This window comes from Rhinatrema bivittatum, chromosome 2, assembly GCF_901001135.1.
Source record: "Rhinatrema bivittatum chromosome 2, aRhiBiv1.1, whole genome shotgun sequence".
Lineage (NCBI taxonomy): Eukaryota > Metazoa > Chordata > Amphibia > Gymnophiona > Rhinatrematidae > Rhinatrema > Rhinatrema bivittatum.
In genome coordinates, this window is record NC_042616.1 from 808,866,168 (window position 1) to 808,886,323 (window position 20,156).

A 20,156-nucleotide genomic window follows, 5' to 3' on the forward strand; every position below is an offset into this window, starting at 1 on the left:
AATAATAAAAAAATTACTTTAAAAAAATGTGTTTTTATTTAAAAAAAACTTTTATATTGCAAACTTTCAACAAATTTTGAGTTTAATGTGGGTTACATAAGAACATACAAATATCATATACCATAAACAATAAATATTTAAAATGTGACTGTACATCGTCCCAATGCCTCCTTAAGGAGCAGCAGAGCCTCTATGCTCTTCCTGAAACCTTTTGATGTCCGAAGCTGGAGCAGCCGTGCAGTCCAACAAACGGGCGCAACGTGCAAAAAACGCTGCAGCTCTTGTTTGCTGGAGCCCGTACGCTCTGTGTGAGGGAACGCACAGTAAATGTTGAACAGCGGCGCACGGATTTATCCAGCAAGCCTATACAAATTGTGCTACAGTAGTTGAGAGAGGTTTCATACTGTCCTTCTGTCCCTATCTCCTGGAATTAAATATCTCAGGGGCGTAAGCATTTTTAGTTTCTAAGAATGCTATTTTTGCAAGATATCTTTTAACATTGGAAGAATAATCCTCCCAGAGCTGGGACAGTTTACACACGTTATTCATACTTGGGTACAAAGCTTAAACCATTTCACTTTTGTTTACGGAATGGACTGCTGCTGACACATTATAGAGCCTCCTTCAGTCCCGTGTCGCTTAGCCTCCCCAGCTGGCTATGCAATTCCTGTAACCACCTCCACCTTGTGGGCAGACTGGGCAGGTACTGGCCAGCCCAAGGAGCATGCAAGCAAGTCTGGGTGAAGTGTATGGAAGGGGGGGGTCAAGTGGTACATGGTTCACCTTTCTTGCCTCTGTCTTCCTGGGCCCATTTTGTCTGCTGGGTAGTGGTGGCCCTGTTGGTAGCAAGGGTTTAGGATAGAAGCTAGTTCAGCTTCCATACAAAGTTAATATTTGAAGGGTACATCAGGGGTCCTGGGGTAAGTAACCTTCTGACTGTGAAAAGATAATGTTCCTCTATACTAGGGATGTGCATTTGTTTCATCCGTTTCCTATACAAGCATGTAATATGAAACGAATGCACATCTAATTGGCATGTAATGGGAAACGTATGAAACGAATGCACATCCCTACTCTGTACTCTCTTCAGATGGGTCCTGGGCATAGTCTCCATCCCCAATTGTCATTGGAAGCGGGACCCCGCTGACTTGACTCTACACCACTCAATTCCAGAGTTCTCTGTCTCCGGGAGAAGTTTTCATCAAACAACCAGAGAGTCTTCTCTCTCAGGGGGGTGATCCCTGGGTGAAAAAACCTTACAGGGTACACATGCAGAGTTATGCCTCAGGACTACACCAACAGCACGAAGGCTATGCTTTAATTTCCTGCTAAATAGGAAGGCTCTTGGTGGAAAATACATTGGCTTGCAGGGAAGCAGCTAATAAAGATTACACAAAATTGACATTTTAATAAGCAAAAAGTGAGTGGTGCTCCTTTATCTGGCAGGCAGTATAGTATGCGTGGAGCACAGAGCTGCAGCCCTGGGGTACATGATTTGGTTCCTCTGTCTCCATATCTCACGGTGTACTTAATCTCCTAGTACTTGCAGTTTCTGATCGTTTCTATAGTGCTACTAGATGTTTGTAGTGCTGCACAATACACACAAGAAGCAGTCCCTGCCCTGAAGAGCTTCCAGTCTACACACAGATATGATGAATAGGGTGTTCACTAAATGATGAGATTTTTGGGTCTTTCAGTACTTGGAATGGTCCTGATTCTGAGCACATCTGGAGTCTGGCTGGGTTGGGAGACTTGCTGTGTCCCCTTGGGATCAGCTGGGCTGTGTGAGCTCTTGTGACCAGCCAGGGCACTCCTGGTTGTATCTAAAAGCCATGCTACATGCTTGGTTGAGATGCAATGAGGGCAGAAAGCATGTTCAAATGCTACTGCTCACTTACACTGGTCATTTACCCAAAGGGCTGAAAAATGTACCTTGCAGAGTATGCCAATTTTTACTGATGCTAAAAAACAGAGCATTTTTTTTTTAAAACTGCAATGAGCACAGATGCTGGGTTTTCGGCATGTCTGTGACTCCTTAACTTTCACAGCACAAGATGAAAGCTGAAGGTGCCTGAATATTGAGTTTTACTACAGGACAGATAAAATTTCAGGCCGGTGTTGACTTCCCTCTATTCTCCCCCCGCCCCCCTCCATATGTCTGACCACTGAGCCTGTGATTCCCCCCTTGGCACAGACACTGGCAGAATGCACTGCTGGGATGGACCCCGACACCTGGAACGCCTATCACATTGTCAGTAACCGTGCCCACTCCGTCTGCTATGCCACCCGGCAGCTGCACTTCAGGCGCAGGACTGAGCTCACCGTCAACACGCTGGTGTCCACGGCCGTCGGCCAGTTGGAGGCCATGAAATTACTCAAGGTTAGGTGAAGGTGGGATGGGGGATGGGCTCTAATTTTGTGGTGTGTACGATGATGAGAGGGCTTTTATGGAAAGGATTGCCTTTGAAAACATTTGACTGCTATGTTTGAGTAGGATATTGCTGGTTGTGGTTGTGGCCGTACTTACCTCATTCCTTCCCTGTGGATGTATAGAGTAGGTATTGACCAATCTGTTCCTCTCCTCATGCTCTTTTTTTTTTTTTTTTTTTAATGTAAATTATTCAGGGATGGATTTTCCTTTCTACAATGAGTTGGTAAGAATACACTATGGAGACTATAACAATTCACCTCATTCCCTACGTGTTTGAGGGGAAGAAATATAGCTTTACCTCCCTTGATCTGATTTCTTGTTGCTCTGATCAGAGAGATTTCCATTCGTTGTTGTTTTGGGTTATGCATAATGCAAGACATCCTGGAATGGAAGGAAGTCCCTGATGTTCTCTTGTTGGTTAGTGCAGGATATCCCTAACGAATGTGCATGAGAGACATGCAGATTTCACGCATAATGTTCATTAGAGAGATCCTGAAAACCCAACCAGCTTTGGGAGGTCCTGGATTAGTGTAAGGACCTCGCTTTGCTAGGATTTGTGTGTAATCTTGCAGGTGGGGCAGGAAGAACTGAAGGAGCTGACAGCAGAGTCCCTGCAGAAGGTGGTGAGCAGTCAGCAGGAGCTCCTGCTTCAGCAGGACCAGCTGCAGGACAGCCAGACGCAGATGGAGTCCTCCATCACAGACAACCTGCAGCAGCTAGCCCAAGAGAAGGCCCTGATAGCCAGCGGCCACAAACTGTTGGCCCAGCTCATCGAAGGCATCAGTGAGAAAATGGGTGAGAGGCCGTTCAGACAAGATGGGTTGCCTCGCTTTGTGCTGTGACTTTGCAGTGCAATGTGGAAGAGCAAAACTGACGGTGTAGTGAAACTGCTTTTTTTTTTTTTTCCTTTTTCCTGCTTTCCTAGGAAGAAATGCAGTTTCACTTCCTCCTCTTTCTCAGTTGTCATTGGGTCCCCTCTGGCTGAGGTCTAGAAAGGGAATTAACCTAAATGAGACTGAACCCACTTCAATGCCATTTATATCTGAGTGGGTTCATGTCTGTAGCAATAATCATACTCTAAGGGTCTGCTCCTCTAGGTTTTATCCCATAGACACAGAACTTGGGAGTGGGGGACATAGAAAATTGTGATTCCCCCAGCAACATTTCTATAGCCCATTCAGCATGGGGAGGAGCAGTGGATAAATCCTTTTGGAACAGAAGCTGGTAAATCCCAGAGTCGGGGATGGGACATGTCACTCCCTGGAGGGTGCAGCTCCCCTTCATAAGTATTTTATATTAATAGATGACAAATGGTAGAGGAAATTAAAAAAAAAAAAAGTGGCAAGAAGATGGAAAGGAAGTTTAATTGGGATAACCTGCACTGAGCATCAGTTGTAATTCAATACAGCAGTGGTAGGACTTCATCAGGGCTCCAGGAAAGCATGGGGAGCCCAACAGTGTGGTGGCCATGCTTGGGATGGAGACAGGAGGAGGGTTGAGAGATTGGGTGGGGAAACCCAAGAGTTGCATTTGGGAATCTTTATGTGCAACATCTACCAAAGGAATGAATCTCCACCCCGGCCGGGATCCATGGCGTTGTTGCTTGTAAAGAGGACTCTGTGTGCATTAGCCGTGCTGTGCTTGACCCCTGTCTCCTCTCCCTGCACAGAGAATGTGAACGCTCACTTGCTGGACCGGGACACCCAGCTGCAGGAGGGACACCAGGTCATCTTGGCAGACCTGACGGAGGTCCAAGCCCGAGCCCAGGAAGTTTATTCTAAAATGGGTAACTCTGCCATTTGTGGTATTGTAGGTTGCTCTTTCGTTGGGCAATAATAGGCTCCATCCTTTACTGTTAGAGGTTGGGTGAGTTCCTGGTGACAAGATAACTCCTTCTGACCTGCGTAGACTCTAGCTACTCATGCAGGGAGATGCGATATTTAACCGTTTCTCTGTTTCACCCTTGCTTGTGAAACATTTACCTCTAAGATTATCCCTCAGTGGTATTCTGTGCCTGGCAGGAGTCACAACGGTGGTGGTGGTGGTGGTGGTAATCCTCTTCCCTCCCTGGCTTGAGTGTGTCCCCTTCATGGCATAATTTGTTTTTCCTAATTTAATAATCAGATCACTTTGTATAATGCACAGCAGATGTATGCAGTGCTGTACAGGGGGACACACAATGGACAATCCCTACTTCTTGGAGCTTACAATCAAGCTGAGACAGACAGGACACGAAAAACAAATTAAGCTTTGAGCTAAGAGAGCAAGCCCATGACTGAGAAGGTTTAAATTTTGGTGATTTTAGTTGGGGTTGAATGGAGGATTTTTTAGTTGTTGGGGGTTCTCTTTTTTTTTTTTTTTTTTTTTTACCTAATTTAGGCCTGGATTTATCAAAATGTGGTAAGTATCGCATGCAATAGCAAATGGGGTGTGGTTTATGCAAATAATCATGTTATCGCAGTTTGCGGTAGTTACCTATGCGAAGAACTTAATGCAAATTGTGATAACATTATCAGACTTTGCGATAGGAGCCAAACCTGTTGTATTTCCCACAGACAACCACTGGGAGAGAGAGACTGAGAGCCTGGCCAGAATGTCCTCTCCCTAGATAGGTATTTGTATACCTATGGTAGGCCCACCTAGTAACTCGAGGTGAGGATTAGGTATCAGTGTAGGGGGTTAGGGGCCCCTTTGACATTCAATGTTAGATGTACGAACAGAACACTGCTCTCTTGTGAAGATTTGATGACCCTCGGAGTGAGGAAACTCCCAAAGATGAGATTTGGGCAATGTTCTCTCAACCTAGCTTGATGCTGAGTCCCTCTCTCCTCTCTCTCTCTCCCACCTAACTCCTCCTATTTTCATCGCACCATATGATATGTGAAAAAGCCTTAGCGCATTTTGATAAAGATTTTTATATTTGAAGTGCTTTTTTGGCACTTCAAAGTGGATTGCATTCAGGTACTGTAGGTATTTCCCTATCCCCAGAAGGCTCACAGTCTAAGTTTGTACCTGAGTATCATCAAATGTGATGCTGGGACTTTAAAAGAATTCTGGTTATGTATGTCACTGGGCCTATTATTAAATGTAAATAGGCAAAGAATACCTACCTTGTTCAGCTTATAAAACAGATTCTTACCACAGCCACCATGAGTTGATACCTAGGCTAGATTTGAGTACCTGAGTCCTTCTGGCACCACAGAACGTCAGACTCGAACCAGTGTCTATGGTGCAGCTCTCAGCCTGAGGTACAGGGCCGGCCCAGAAATGCTATTTTTAGAGGACTTTGAAGCCATTTAAAACCATAAGAGATACGATGCTGAGTCAGACCAAGATGCATTGAGCCTAGCATCCTGTCTCCAACTGTGGGCCAGTTCAGGTCACGAGTACCTACCAGATTTCCACCCCCAAAAAAAAAATCTATTTCTAGTTATTCACTTCAGGGGATAAGTGCTGGCTTTGCCAAGTCTACCTGGCTAACACATTTTGGACTTTTTCACCAGGAACTGGTCCAAACCTCTTAACCCTGCTAGGTTAGTCCCCTTGATCATATCCTCTGGCAACAAATTCCATAGCTTGGGCACTGAAAGGAAAAAGTACTTTCTCAGACTTTAAATCTTTGTTTTTTAATCTGCTGGTTATTTTTTGACAAATTTTGTAGCCCTAGAATGTCCCCTCGTTCTAGTATTTGAAATTGCAATCGCCATCCCCTATTTACCTGTTCCAATATGGTTGGCTCTAGTTTGGGTTCTCTCTCTCCCCTTTTGGTAGCACTCTTACTTCTGATTTTGTGTGTGTGTGTGTGTATTTCTGAAATATCTGCTTTCCCCGCCACTCCTATCTCTTAGAGTGCTAGACAGCTTGCTGTGAATTATCCAGTTTCAGCCCCTCTTCCTATTGCCCGCTGTCCTATCCCTATTTTCAGATTTTTCTCAGATTGCTTTGTTTACTCAGTATCCATACGGTCAATCCTCTAGTTTTAGACCCCTCCTTGGATCGTTAGGCACCATGAGAAGGAAAAAGATGATGGTAATTCACCCATCTATTCGCCCAATCATTCCCGAGGTCATACGCATCAATTTATTCTTGGCATCTCTTCTGCTTCTCCTCCCCGCTTTCTGTCCACTCCTTAATCTTCAGTTGCTTCCTCTCCTTGTGCAATCTCCTAGAAAGAAATCATTAACTCGCCATTCTTAACATCTGGCTTGGTCTTGAGGTCTGCAACTTAATAGACCAGTGGTTCCCAACCCTGTCCTGGGACCCCCCCCCCCCCCCCCAAGCCAGTTTGGTTTTCAGGATATCCATAATGAATATGCATAAGAGAGAATTTGCATGCACTGCCTCCATAACATGCAAAATTTTTCTCATGCATGTTTATTGTGGATATCCTGAAAACCCGACTGGCTGGGGGGTCCCCAGGACAGGGTTGGGAACCACTGATTTAGACGCTGTATTCTCCAATTCCTACAGTATCTTGTCTTGGCTTCTGTTGACACATTAAAATCTCTCTCCTGTCAAGAGCACTTCAACCAGTGTCGTCCATGCTCCTCTGTCCTCATAACATACTGGGGAGCTCAACCATGTCTCTGAACAAGCAAACATTAGGAAAAAAAGTGACTTGATACCCAGCTCTTAGGTCCCAGAAGTAAGAAAACAAACATTTTTAAATTCCATGCATCTCGTCACCAAAGAAACTGGAAACCCAGTTCCCTCTTCTATATTATTCGAGTACTTTGAGTTTGGTGTTTGCATCCTTCTTTGAAGACAAAATATCAAAGATCTGGTATAATGTCTCATCCTCTTATTCTTATCTTCTCCTTTCTCCCCTTCCAAACGTTCCTTCACAGACTCCTCTATTATTTGAAGATATCGCATAATTGCTTAAGAGAACCTACCTTCCCCTAGGTCCCATTCCTCCTGTCTTCTAAGGCCAGCCTTGCTCTTTTTCTTCTATGGCACTGCTCTTGTTTAGTTTTTTTTTTCAACTGGCTTTTTGCCCTGACCTCTAAAACGTCAGTGGTCAACTCCATTCCTCAAATCTTTCTTCACCAGTCTGCTCGGTGTGCAGTGATGGTCAAAAGGAGAATAAAATGGTTAATATCATCTTCCTTCAGTATTGCTCCATAGTGTGATCACACCATGAGTATTGTGTGCACTTCTGGTCTATGCAGCTCAAAAAAGATATATCAGAATTGGAAAAGATACAGAGAAGGGGATGAAACAATTCCCCTAAAAGGAAAGGCTAAAGAGGTTAGGGCTCTTTAGCTTGGAAAAGAGACAAATGAGGGGAGATCTGATAGAGATCTATATAATAAGTGGAGTGAAATGGGTAAATGCAAATTAGAATGTACTTTTTGAAAGAATAAAGACTAAGGGGTACATAATGAAATTACAAGATAATTCTTTAAGACTTATAGACTTTTTTTTTTTTTTTTTTTTTTTTTTTTTACTGCATGCATAACTGGAATTTGTTGCCAGAGGATGTGGTGAAAGATGTTAGTGTAGCTGGGTTTAAAAAAAAGTTTTGGCCAAGTTCCTGGAGGAAAAGTCCTTAAACTATTGCTAAGGTGGACTTTGAGAAATCCATTGCTTATCCCTGGGATAAGCAGCATTAAATCTGTTGACCTTTTGGGATCCTGCCAGGTACTTGTGACCTGTATTGGCCACTGTTGGAAACAGGATACTGGGCTCGCTAGTAGTTTGGTGTGATCCAGAATAACAAATCTTAGGTTCTTAAAAATAAAATGAAGCAGTTGAATGATGACACTAAAATGTGTTTAAAAGTGTGGTGTTAGGTGGCTTTGAAAAGTTCCATGTTTACATTCACCAACTCGCACTTCCACATGTCCAACCCACACAAACCTCCTCCATATACAAACCTATCATGCCTTACACACCGGGCCTACTCATGTATCCTCACATGCCTCTCCATATATACTCCCCTGCCACACACACACACACACTCTACCTCATCCATATCCCAAACCAAGGCTGTCACGAATGGGCAAGTTGGGCGTGCTGCCACGTAAGCTGCTTTCACAACTACTGCATGGCTGTTCCTGTGTAACGCTCATAGGAAGGGGCCTACTCGCCTCTATCCTGTCCTGGACCACCTGTGACATCAGAGGGGAAACTCCTTTTTAGTCTGTCATAACACCATAAAGGGGCATACCCCACCCCCTCAAATCCAACCACCTGAGATGCCCTTTAAGTCAGCAATGGTCCTGACCCCCAACGCGCGCACACTCCACTCTCTCACTCGCGCACACTCCCTCTATCCATATATGCCACATCTCCCAGCACCCCTTTCTACAGATCGGTGCTGGAGAGCCCTGCCTCTCGCATGCCTTCCCTACTTGTTTAAATCTGCCTCTTTCCAGGAAGAACCTAGGAAGCCTGTTTGATAGCTGAAACAGTTCAGAGCCTTCCTGATTTTTAAGGCCTCCTCTGCTTGTGGCAGTTGAGTATGGTACTAGCACTACCCCACAGAGCATGCCAACGCTCGACAGCATTGAGGAGTAGGAGATAACGAAAAATTAGACCTCGGTTAAACATGTTTCGGAGCCATCAAAGCCTGTGATTACCACAGGAAAGAAGAGGGGGGGGGGGGGGGAGCGTTAAAGACATCAAACGTGGCCTTCCACGTGAGAGGAGAAGGGACTCTGCTGGGTGCACTGAAAAGCTCACATCTTGTCTCCGCAGAGTCCAACCTGGCTCTCTTCCTGGCCTACCAGAACCAGACGGCCCAGTACTATGAGGCGCTGATGGGGAAGCTGCAGAGAATGAACCAGAGCTTGGCGCTGGTGCTGTATGCCATGGACCGCCTGCAGAGCAGCGTGGAGTTGCAACTCGGGCACATCCAGGGCTTTCTCGGCTGGGCAGGTGATGGGGGGGAGGAGGAAAGGAGGAGGTGGAAGGATTGCATGCGGAGGGTGGAGCAGGAGCCCCCGCCATCCCTGTAATGTGTTAGAGCAATATATATGAGGAGGGGGGGGGAGAGGTTCTTGTTTTGGATTTAGCCCCCAGCTTCCCCCCTCTTGACCCTGTGCTACTGGAGCTTTCTGGCAACCTCTCGCCAGTTTTTTGTTTTTTTTTTCCCAGGGATGAATCTGAGTGCCATCTATACCTGCGTCCTGCATGGCGGATACTTCCTGCTGCTGGCTCTGCTCATGACCTTCCTGCAGACCCCTGGCTTCTCTCGCGTGCTCTTCCTTCTCTTAGTGGTCATGAATGCCCTGTCGGAGCTCAACCATGCTGCCTCCCTGAGCTTTCGGGGTCTCACCGTTCTCCTGGTTTGTCTGGTCACCGGTGAGTAGTTGCTTCTCTTTTATAAGCCAACAAGGGGCTTCCTGGCACAACGAGGCTCCAATGAGCTTCATGGGCAGCCTGCATGCATGCTGGGACTTGTAGTACAGAAATATCGTAGCAGTTGGTGACAGTAAGAAACAGATAAGGACCAGAATACATCTGGTCATTTTTATTTGGGGTCCAAATACGACCTGCAAGGTGAGGAAGAGGAATATTTCTTTTCTATTACATGCCAGGTGTGTCCTGCCCCCATCTCCAGTATATAATCGTTCTTTCAAATAAATGCAGCGTATGCACCGCTACTCAAGGAAATCGTATGATGGTTTTGTTCTGATTTCTTTATAGCCTTATTCCAAGTGGGTTACATGGTGCTCAAAAAGAGAAAATGACTGTTGCAAGACCACACAGGCAAGCAGTGAGAGAGCTGGGATTAGAACTCTTGACTTCTTGATTCTAATCACGAGACTTCAGCTTGTCCTGATAACACAAGGCCCATGTTTCTTCAGATGCCTCTTGACCCACCACCTGTTGGAGCAGCAGAGGTGGTCAAACTTGCAGCCCGCAGTCTGACTGGCCCACGGGAGGTTTCCATCCAGTCCATGGAGGTGGCTGAGGGTCCTAGTCCAGAGTGATGACTGCATGTCTCTTCCAGATGCCTCTTTCTCAGCTGGGAGCCAAAGGGAAGGTGGCTGCCTGTCAGAAGCCACCTGAGTTTTACCCGCGCAAACTGAGACACAGGAGTAGGCAAGAGTGAGGATCCCTGCAAGCTTGTGTTTTTAGTTTTAGAATATGCATCGTTGCTTCCCAGGGTGGGTGGCACCAAGGGAGATGGTTCAGCCTGGCGCACTTCTTTTGCATGTCCCTAAAACATAGCGAGAAGGACAAATTAGAAGCATAATTAAGGTGCATATGAAGTACTTCCTCATGGAGAGAATGGCGTGAGATGATGTGCTGGGACAGGAGCAGGCTCTCCATCACTGCTCGGTACTGTGCCCTTGTGTGACTACATGGCGAGGCCAGCTATGGTAACTGGATGATCCGCTGGGCCTGGATCATTGGACTAGTCCGTCCATCCTGGCTTGAGCATTCTAGGAGTTTCTTGGTTGCTCTGAAAACAAAGTGCAAAATCCAGCACGGAGTCTGCTTTTCCTTGTGTTCAGAAATACGTGGTCATCTGTATGTAGGAAGCTAGTATGCAATGGGAAACCTGCCCCCTGGAGACAGGTCGGAAATAGTGACAGTAACGTTGAAGTTCTTGAAGGCATCTGAACCATGATCATCCCTTTTTTTTTTTTTTTTTCTTCAAACTGAGCGAACTGATATAGGGAAGGGAGGGGAATGAATGGCAAAACGGAGACCCACTGGCTGAGCTTGGGAGTTGCTTTAGCTCAGTGGTGGGGTCACTGATTATGGAAGAAAGTGGTCACTGGTTCTATCAGCGGAGATCCCTGGCTGAAACTCCTAAGCTGCACTAGAGCAGGCTTGGAAGACTCTCTGCAGCCAGCGAGGCGATTCAGAAGTAGGACTGTGCTTCCAGAATTACACCAGAGCAGGTGTTCTTCTAATGACTTGTCTTTTTCCATACCTAGGTAACTGGATGTTGCTGTCTCTTCTCCGTAATATCAAGAAGAGGAGTGTCAAAGTCGTCGCAGAGCTATCCCCCATTCTGAATGTTCCTGTCGCTGTTTCTACTAAACAGAAGGCACAAGACAAATACTACTGCTCTTCCACTCCTGAGAGGGAGGAGGAAAAAATCTCCCCCTACCACCAATCCAAGAGGTAGATCCACCACTCTTTCCCCTTATCTCAACCCAGGAAGGAATGTATAACACAAGAGGATACTTGTGTTATACCTAAAAAAGTTTGTAAACAATACCACAAAGGACTGCTTTTACAAACTGCAAGTCCTCAGAAAGCTAAAACCCCTCCTTCACTTCTCTGACTTCCGGCTAGTACTCCAATCCATCATACTATCTAAGCTCGATTATTGCAACTCCCTCCTTCTCGGTCTACCCTCAAATACCATCAAACCCTTACAAATGGTTCAAAACGCCGCTGCCAGAATCCTCACAAACTCTAATAAAAGAGATCACATCACTCCAATCCTTCGTAACCTACATTGGCTTCCTATTAACCACAGGATCCTCTATAAAGTGCTCACAATTATTCACAAAGCAACATACAATCTTGCTCCGATCATATTAAGCACCCAACTCCAACCTCATACTTCATCCAGACCAATTAGAAGCGCATACAAAGGCACATTGCAAGCCCCTCAGGTAAAATCATCACTGAGCAAAAGAGCACTATCTTCAGGAGGCCCCCACCAATGGAATGCGCTCCCCCCAGATCTAAGACTAGAACCAAGTCATCAGGAGTTCAAAAAAAAGCTAAAAACATGGCTTTTCCGTCAAGCCTTCCCAGATATCTAATGCTACCTAATCAAGTCTTTTAACCCAAATCATGGGTTATCTCACTGTTTTTTCCTATTACAATTTTTTTCAACTGTACCTTAATTTTTGAGCTCTTTCATCTTTGTATTTATACTTTACTCACACTCCATTTACTCTATCTCTTTTAAATTTTTTTTTTTTTTTTTTTTCTATATAATATTTATTACTACATTACTATGTTTAATTGGTTATCTATTCTATTTGTTCCATAATTTATTGTTAGTTCTATTGTTACCTGTTTTATTGTTCAACTGTTCTATGTAAAGCCCACTACTCTTTTTGGGCATTTAAAAGTTGTATGTAAACCGGATTGATTTGTAGTTCCTACAAGAACTTCGGTCTATAAAAATTAAAAATAAATAAATAAAATAAATAAATAAAGAGGGAGACCACCCATGAGAAACAGGAATATGTTGTGACCACCACACCCCTGCTGCCCCCATCTAATCTAAGAGGAAGGGAGAGGAATTCAAAGAACTCCCCACCCCCACCCAAGATGAAAGGGAGACAATACTCCCAGGCTTGGTAGAGATGCAGGATCGCAGAGCATCTGAAACCTCCAACGAATCTTCTTTTCTCTTCCAGAAAGTTTGACATGAATTTATTGAAAGAAGAGCTGCAGAAGCTGGAAAGCACAGACTGCTTGCCTGGTGAGAGAGACCAGATGTAGGCAGGGGGAGAGGATGCAATGAGTGTCCTGGCAGGTTGCTGGGAAACTCTTGCCTGGAATTCCAATGACTGGACATTGGCGTTTAGACCCAAGTAACTCAGGCACTTGCTGCCCTTGCGTAATCTTCCTGTTCCCATTGGGGGGGGAATCCATCCTATGGAGCAGTGATGGAAAGCCGGTTGGAGGGATTGGTGGGGGGGGAGCATGGTGACATGACAGCTCTGTTAAGAGGCGCACAATGGTTGCAGCAGGGGGAACTCGGAAGCTGCCTTTGGCCTAAGTTGGCGCCATATCAACTTGAAATGCTTTCCCGGCTCCTCCGTAGTCCAGCTTGAATTGTGCGGCTGAAGGTCCCCTTTAACGTACTGGGGGTGGGCTTTACTGGGCAGCAGCTGCGTGTGGATGCGTGTTGGCTTCTGGCCCTACTGAATTCTGTACCTGCTCAAAGTAGTTCCTGGATCGGTTTTGCCACTTCAAATATAGGGAGTCTAATTTCTGGTCATCTTTCTCGTGGACCCGTGATCCAGTTTTAATTCGGGGACAAGGAGCTAGCCTGAAAACCAGGAGTATGTTTGTTTTTCAGACACTTGGGTACATGGATAAAAAGTGTTAATGAGGTTGGTTGGATTTCTGCCTGCATAAACCAAACGTGTTTCTGTGAGTGTGTCAGAAGCATGTGTGGGAACTGCAGGTACATGTGTTATAGGCATGCTGCTATCATGCTTAATTTGTTTGAAAATTGGCTTATTTTAGGCATGTTTACAAGAATATGCATCCCGTGTTTTGCAGTTATCTGTAGAAAATTTGACCCCATATTCTGTAGTGGCTGTAAAACACATGTAAAATGTCCGTGCCAGTGAAGTTATCTGCATGTGAAAGACTCGTGAGTGGGGAGGGTGCATTCAGGGGATCAGAAGCAGGATTTCTTTAGTCTGATTTCTTTCTCTCCATCACCCGTTGCAGATTCTGACCTGGAGGATGAGTCCCCGCTGAAGGCCAATTCTCTCCTGGCGCCACCGCTCTCTCTTGTGGCTTGGAAGGGGCAACGTGATCTGATGGGAACACTGGGCTCGTCGACGTCCGTTCTGAAACGGAGACTGATCAGTATGACTGACTGCACCAGGCACCAGGTGTCGGAGCGGCAGGTGGGTGTCTGGGCTGCCCCTTTGCGAAGGGACCGAGAGATGCCGATCCCTAACCAGCTCTGAGGGGCTCCGAGCATATTGTGTGGTGGTAGAGTAGTGGGGAACGATCTGAAGCAAATGGACCCAGTCCGCAGGGCTGCAGGATCTCAGCCTTTCATGGGAGGAAGTAGACTGCTGGGGATGGGAATCCTGTGTTCTGATCTGCGTTTGACCAACGTTTTGTCTTCCTCGCAGGTACATGATACACTGCCCCAACATGTTCAAAAAAAGACTCAAGACATGGCTATTTGGTCAAGCATTCCCTTAACTTACTTAGTCTCCCACAGCTCCCATAGACTGTTTTCATACCTTTGACATCCAGAATCTATGCTCTTGTTTTTACTCATCAATAAGAAATTTCTCCCTCCCCATGACCTAGTCTTGCTCTAATAGTGCATGCTGCTACTGTTCCTAGTTATGTTGTGTTATCCAAGTTGATCACTCCCTTGTTCATTGTAAGACACATGTTGTCATTGTTTTCTATTTGTTGTAATGTAAACCGGAGTGATAAAGTAATTCTGTTACCTGAACTTCGGTATAAAAAAAAGTTATAAATAAATAATTAAATCTTTAGAAGTACTCGATGTGCTCCTCGTGCTGGCTGGGACTGCTGCAGAGGTGGCGTTCACAACCCCATGGGGGGGGGGGAGGGAGGAGGGGGCAGGCAGTCTCAGCCATCGATAGGACTGGCCACTAGGTGTCGCTGTGCAACTACGCATGCGTCCTGGGTTCCAGAAGGAGCGAGGGTCTGTGGCCCCTGGCCCGAGGATGGTCTCTGCGATGGCTGAGCTGGGTGAGGAGTTAAAAAGCAGAGATTGTGAATAGTTTCCCGCAGGAGGAAGCTGCCATGGTACTCCATGTTAATCACGCAGTTCTATAATGGTGGCTTAATGGGTTAATTTTTAAGACTGATGTGTGTGTGTTTTTTTTTTTTTTAGTTTGAAATGTTTCAGCATTTATTCTTATGGCCTGCAGAGTTGGGCAGATCTTATCACCTGGGTGGCACTGGGAACTCACCAGCCTGTTTCCCCCCCCCCCCCCCCCCCCCCAAGATGATCTCTGTGTTGCTCTTCTACCCCCATAGCAGCAGTCGCCCTCCCTCGATGCTCCTGGCTTCATTTGGCCTCAGTGGAAAACACACTTCTGAACCACGGGGCCAGCCCCATCGTTTCCTGTGTGGCGCACCTTTCTGCTTCTCGCTGTGGTGCGAGAGAGACCTCTCTTGCCCTTTAGAGCCCTGGCCACGAGGTGGGAAACATCCCTCCGTGGTCGAGGACGCTTATTGTCCCATGAAATCCTTTTTCCCTTTTAATGAAAGGGACACGAGAATCCACGTCGGAACTGCTGCCACTTATACGTGAGCTGCAGGCAGCAAAATCAGAGTGAATGTTTCCGGGCTACAAACTTCAGGACTCGTCCTAAAACCCTTGTTCACTGCCAAAAATCAGCCTTATAAAGAGGGGTTCCGGGTGACTGGCAGGGGAAGAGAACAGGTTAGGGCTGCTGTTATCCGTCCAGCGACAGCCCTGAGGGTCTGGTGCTCTTATTTTGCTCTGGCCAGGCCTGGTTTATTCAGCATGCCCGCACTAATAATTAATCTGTGTGTTCCTTCCACCGCAGACCACGTTGGACGTAGTCCCCCAGCAGCACCTGGGCATGGTATTTGACGCGTTTTCAGTGTGCAAGACCTTCAGCCCTAACCGTTCCATGGCCAGCAACCTGTGAGTACAGACTTCTGCTCCTGTGTCCTCATCTAAAGAGGGTACTGTGGAGAGCCATAGGACATGACGGCGGATAAGGCCCAACTTCCTTCCTGATGAATGCCATAGGCCCCAGTTAATCTCTGGATCCACCCCCCCATGTTATCCCAGGCCTTCTTGCATTCTCTTCTGTCCTCCACGTGCACTGGAGGCCACTCCATGTATCCACCACCCTTTCCATGAAGAAATACTAATTGTTTCTCCCACGTCTACCCACTTAACAGCTTCATGGCATAACCTCCTGGTGGTGGTGGTGGGGTTTGTTTGGATGACTGGCTCGGGAGCATCGCAGGTGGGGCTGTATAGCTGGGCTTTGTGTTCCAATTGCCGGAGTTTCTGGAGCCATCGCAATAAAGCTCAGGCAAGCCACCGCTTAGGGAAGGAGGAGGCGGCCTGCGGCGGGGTTGGTGAATAAAGGAACGGGGCTGCAGCAGGCTGGCGGCGGAGGTCATGCTGGATTGTGAGAGGAGGAAAAGATGGAAAATGCGCGTGCATAGGGCAGGGTATTTGGCCTCTCCTCTCTTCTCACCTGCATCAACGCAACAACGATTTTTATGATCCATGTTGTGAACCGTTTTTGTTCAAATTCATTTGCTAAGATGGTGTATAAAAAAACTTTAAACAAATAAACAAAGCAAACGGAAGGCAGCTGATCAGTTTTACGCTAGTAAAGCCACGTGCTTCCACTGCTGATTGGCTATTAGGCTGGCTCAATGCTGACCGGGTTTTACAACAAGCTGTGAAACCAGGCTGTCCGCTTCAAAACCGGTCAGCTGGTCACTCTACCTTGCATTGCAGCCTTATCTATTATACTAAGGACCCATGACTCGTACACTGCTCCAAATTCTCAGTTTTCTCAGACTGACCCTCCAAGACAGTTTCCTCAGCCTGAATTTTCACATGAATACCAGAGGTAATGACCATTAAAGCTGAGAATTTTTTTTTCTAAAGAAACCAGAAAAGTTCAGATGGTAACCAGGTCATGATGGAGGATTTAATGATAGGTGTTCTGAAAGCCAAGCTGGAGAGAGCTTTCAAGACAACAGAGGAAATATTAAAAACTACCCCATATACCCTGCTGTCCCAGCAGAGGTAGAAACCACCCCCCAAGGCCACAGCTGAGAGGAGACATGACAGAAGTCTTATAAAATCATAAGTGGGGAGGGCGGGTAATTTAAGGGCGGTTTCAAATATTTAAATAAGCGGGCACTCCATGAAACTAAAAACCACACCGATTTAAAACATCATAGAAAGTACTTTGGCAATCTGATTCCACAGCTTGATGGTGTGCTGAGTGATAAAGGACGATGTTCTGCCGCTGCAGCATATTTGAATGTATAGAGTGTTAGTCGTTGCTTAGGCTCTCTACATGTTGTAGAACTAAATCTCCTTATTGGTTGTTTAAATGTTGCTAAGCTTCTGATTGCATCTGTTCCTGTTTGTTTGCTCCCCTTCTTTCAGTCTGTGATTTTTACTTCTTCCTGTTTGGTCTTTTGCCTCTTGGAGATCCTACTTCCTGCTGAAAGTTGAGTTTGGGAACTGGCTCTGGACAACCTTGCAGCTCTCCTGGAACCTCTGCAGGCTCTTGGAAGCATTGCTCTCTTCACCTTGCTTCCTTTTTCCTCCTGCTGCTGGTTTCTGCTATCTACTGGCAGTTACAACTTCATTTTGTGGCTGCAGTCGTCTGCCTTTGACTGAACTCTTGAGTTTCTCATCAGTTGTATTGGGTCCGCTGTCTGTGTAGTTATCTTTAATATTATCACACAAATAGAAGCAACCACCTCTTGTATCAATCACACCACAAACACAGAAAGAGAGGGAAATCGGATATAATCCAATTTTACCAATAATTCTTACCCAGCAAGCAACAATATCATAAGCACATGCTCCAGTAATTATAATCTGCTGTCTCTCGCCACGCAATGGGCCGCAGGCAGTTTTCAGCCTTTAGAGCAATTCTTGTATAATCATTTATTGTCACTTGCTTCAAAACACTTTATGAGCTACTATTTATTTTATTAAAGTGCTAAAGTATTGATCTTTGGTCAGTCTAGAGGTAGAGTGGAATAGTAGAGTCATTGAACCATTTCATGTTGGGGTTATGTAGTGCTTTATGTATGATAGAGGAGAGGGTCATGTATTGGATACGGGATGCGATTGGGAGCCAGTGTAATTCCTTTAGGACGGGAGATATATGCTCATTTCTGCGGGTGTTTAGTGAGGATACGGGCAGCAGTGTTTTGCAGAATTTGAAGTGGGTGGATGGTGTTTTGGGGTAAGCCTAGGAGAAGTGAGTTGCGGTAATCCGATTTTGAAAAATAGTTGTTTCTAGTACCATGCGAAAGTCAGAGAGATGGAGATGGGGTTTTGGTTTGTTTTTTGGGGTTTTTTTAGGGTGTGTATTTTGAAGAAACACTCTTTTCAATGTTGAACTAATGAATTTGTTTAGGTTGATTTGATTGTCTAGTGACACCTAGATCTAGTACCTGTTGAGAGAACAAAATTGAGGGTGGAAGCGAATAGTTCAGGGGGAGGATGTTGGGGTGATTTTGTGGTGAAATGAGCATAAGTTCAGTTTTTGCGGTGTTGAGAGCAAGATGTATATTGGTTAGGAGCTTGTTGATTGAGAGAGAGGAGGATTCCCAGATGGTAGTTCTTGGAATCAGAACTTGGGGTATAATCCTTGACCAGAGCCATTGAGGAGCAGGGGATCAATTTTGCTAATGAACTTTTTAAATTAGGTATAAAATAAAGTTTGTCTTTGTGTGTGTGTGGTCAGCCAAGCAGAGTGAGGAAAAGACAGAAGGACATAGCAGTGAGGTGTGGATTTATATTGACATTGTTTTCCTTCCTGTATTCATTCCAGACTTCACTCTCATAGCCATAGAGAATTAGTTGAATGAAGTTATCAGATAATTTTAAATTTTACTAGAAGTGTAAAATTTGCCAGGTTTTTTTTTTAATTACGCAGAAGACCCTTTGGACTTTCTTTAATAAGGCTTTTTATTATAGCCAATTTTATAGCAGGGGGCCATGTGATGGAGATGGGTGTGATGAGGAAATGCCATTTTGGTTCCCCCTTCCAAATTCTTCTGTCTAGAGACGCCACTGATTTTCTGTAATCTTAAGCATTAGTACAAGAAGGCTGGGGGGAGATGCTGGAGTGGCACACAAATGCATTGGCGCTGGAGACCCTCGGTATGCCACTGGGATAGGATCTTGAAACACAAGTTGCCTTGGAAAAGAGAGGATGTCTCGTTTCTGACCGGGGCATCGGGGTGAGGGCAGGACTGGTTCTCCATAGTGCCACCAAGGTGTCTGCTTTATGGCAGAGATACGGTGCTTCTACACTGTGGGGTAGATCTTTAAAAACTATGCGATCGCGTACTTCGCGCACCAGGCGCAAACAAAAGTACGCTGGATTTTATAAGATACGTGCGTAGCCGCACGTATCTTATAAAATCCGGGGTCGGCGCGTGCAAGGGGGTGCACATTTGTGCAACCTGCGCGCGCCGAGCGCAGCCTGCCTGTGCCCTCCGAGGCCGCTCCGATTTCGGAGCGGCCTCGGAGGGAACTTTTCTTCGCCCTCCCCCTACCTTTGTCGGCAAAGTTACGCCTGCTTTCAGCAGGCGTAACTTTGTGTGTGTTAGCCAGCAGCCCCGCTCCGTCCTCTGGTCCCGGGGGCTGGTCCGAAGGCCTCGACCACGCCCCTGGGCCAGCGCCACGCCCCTGAAACGCCACGTCGTTTCGGGAACACCCCGGGACTTACGCGCGCCGGCCCTGCACGCGGGCCATTTAAAATCCACCCCTGTATGTGCAACACAGGGTGCCAGCTTGAGATAGGATGCATGGCTTGCACACCCCTATGGAATAACTCAAGAGAGAAGAACTTGGCATGCCTATGGGGAAAAAAGAGAGTTAATATCGGAAAGATTTCTATTTCAGCAAGAGGTTTGTTTGTTTTTTTAAACATTCATAAAAAAGATGACATGCAAATGAGCAATTTACAAGTCCCATAAATATCTCCCAATAAGAGATGCAGGCTCTCTGCTGTCCTTAAATAACAGAAAATGCAAAGAGCAATTATTGGAAATTTGAAAAGACTTTGATACAGGAGCAGAACTGTAAGTCTGTTTCCATTATATACACTTTTTTTTTTTTTTTTTTTTTTACTCTCCGGAGCTGCTGCAAATTGGAGATGGATGATGGAAGGCTGAGCTGGGCCAGATGAAAAGAAATGGTAAAGAGTGGCAGATTTAGGCTGATCCGCTTCCAGATATTGCATAGTTTTATTACAGCCCCCTTGCATTTTATATCGCATGAAAATCCCAATGTAGAGGGCATGGGGTA

At 45.8% G+C, this 20,156-nt stretch overlaps 1 protein-coding gene across 8 annotated transcripts in view; it reads left to right on the forward strand.

Moving 5' to 3' along the window:
• Window positions 1–20,156, forward strand: part of LOC115085788 (protein brambleberry-like) — a 36,444-nt gene that overhangs the window by 14,380 nt on the left and 1,908 nt on the right. For 6 of the 8 annotated variants that reach the window (XM_029592203.1, XM_029592201.1, XM_029592204.1 and 3 more), the window contains 9 exons: window positions 2,195–2,380; window positions 3,004–3,226; window positions 4,101–4,217; window positions 9,134–9,313; window positions 9,533–9,739; window positions 11,329–11,518; window positions 12,778–12,842; window positions 13,826–14,007; window positions 15,667–15,767. In XM_029592203.1, coding sequence (XP_029448063.1) covers window positions 2,195–2,380; window positions 3,004–3,226; window positions 4,101–4,217; window positions 9,134–9,313; window positions 9,533–9,739; window positions 11,329–11,518; window positions 12,778–12,842; window positions 13,826–14,007; window positions 15,667–15,767 — 1,451 coding nt within the window. Of the gene's footprint in view, window positions 1–2,194; window positions 2,381–3,003; window positions 3,227–4,100; window positions 4,218–9,133; window positions 9,314–9,532; window positions 9,740–11,328; window positions 11,519–12,777; window positions 12,843–13,825; window positions 14,008–15,666; window positions 15,768–19,988; window positions 20,047–20,156 lie in introns of all 8 variants that reach the window. The other 2 variants (XM_029592206.1, XM_029592205.1) reach the window with 2 other exon arrangements.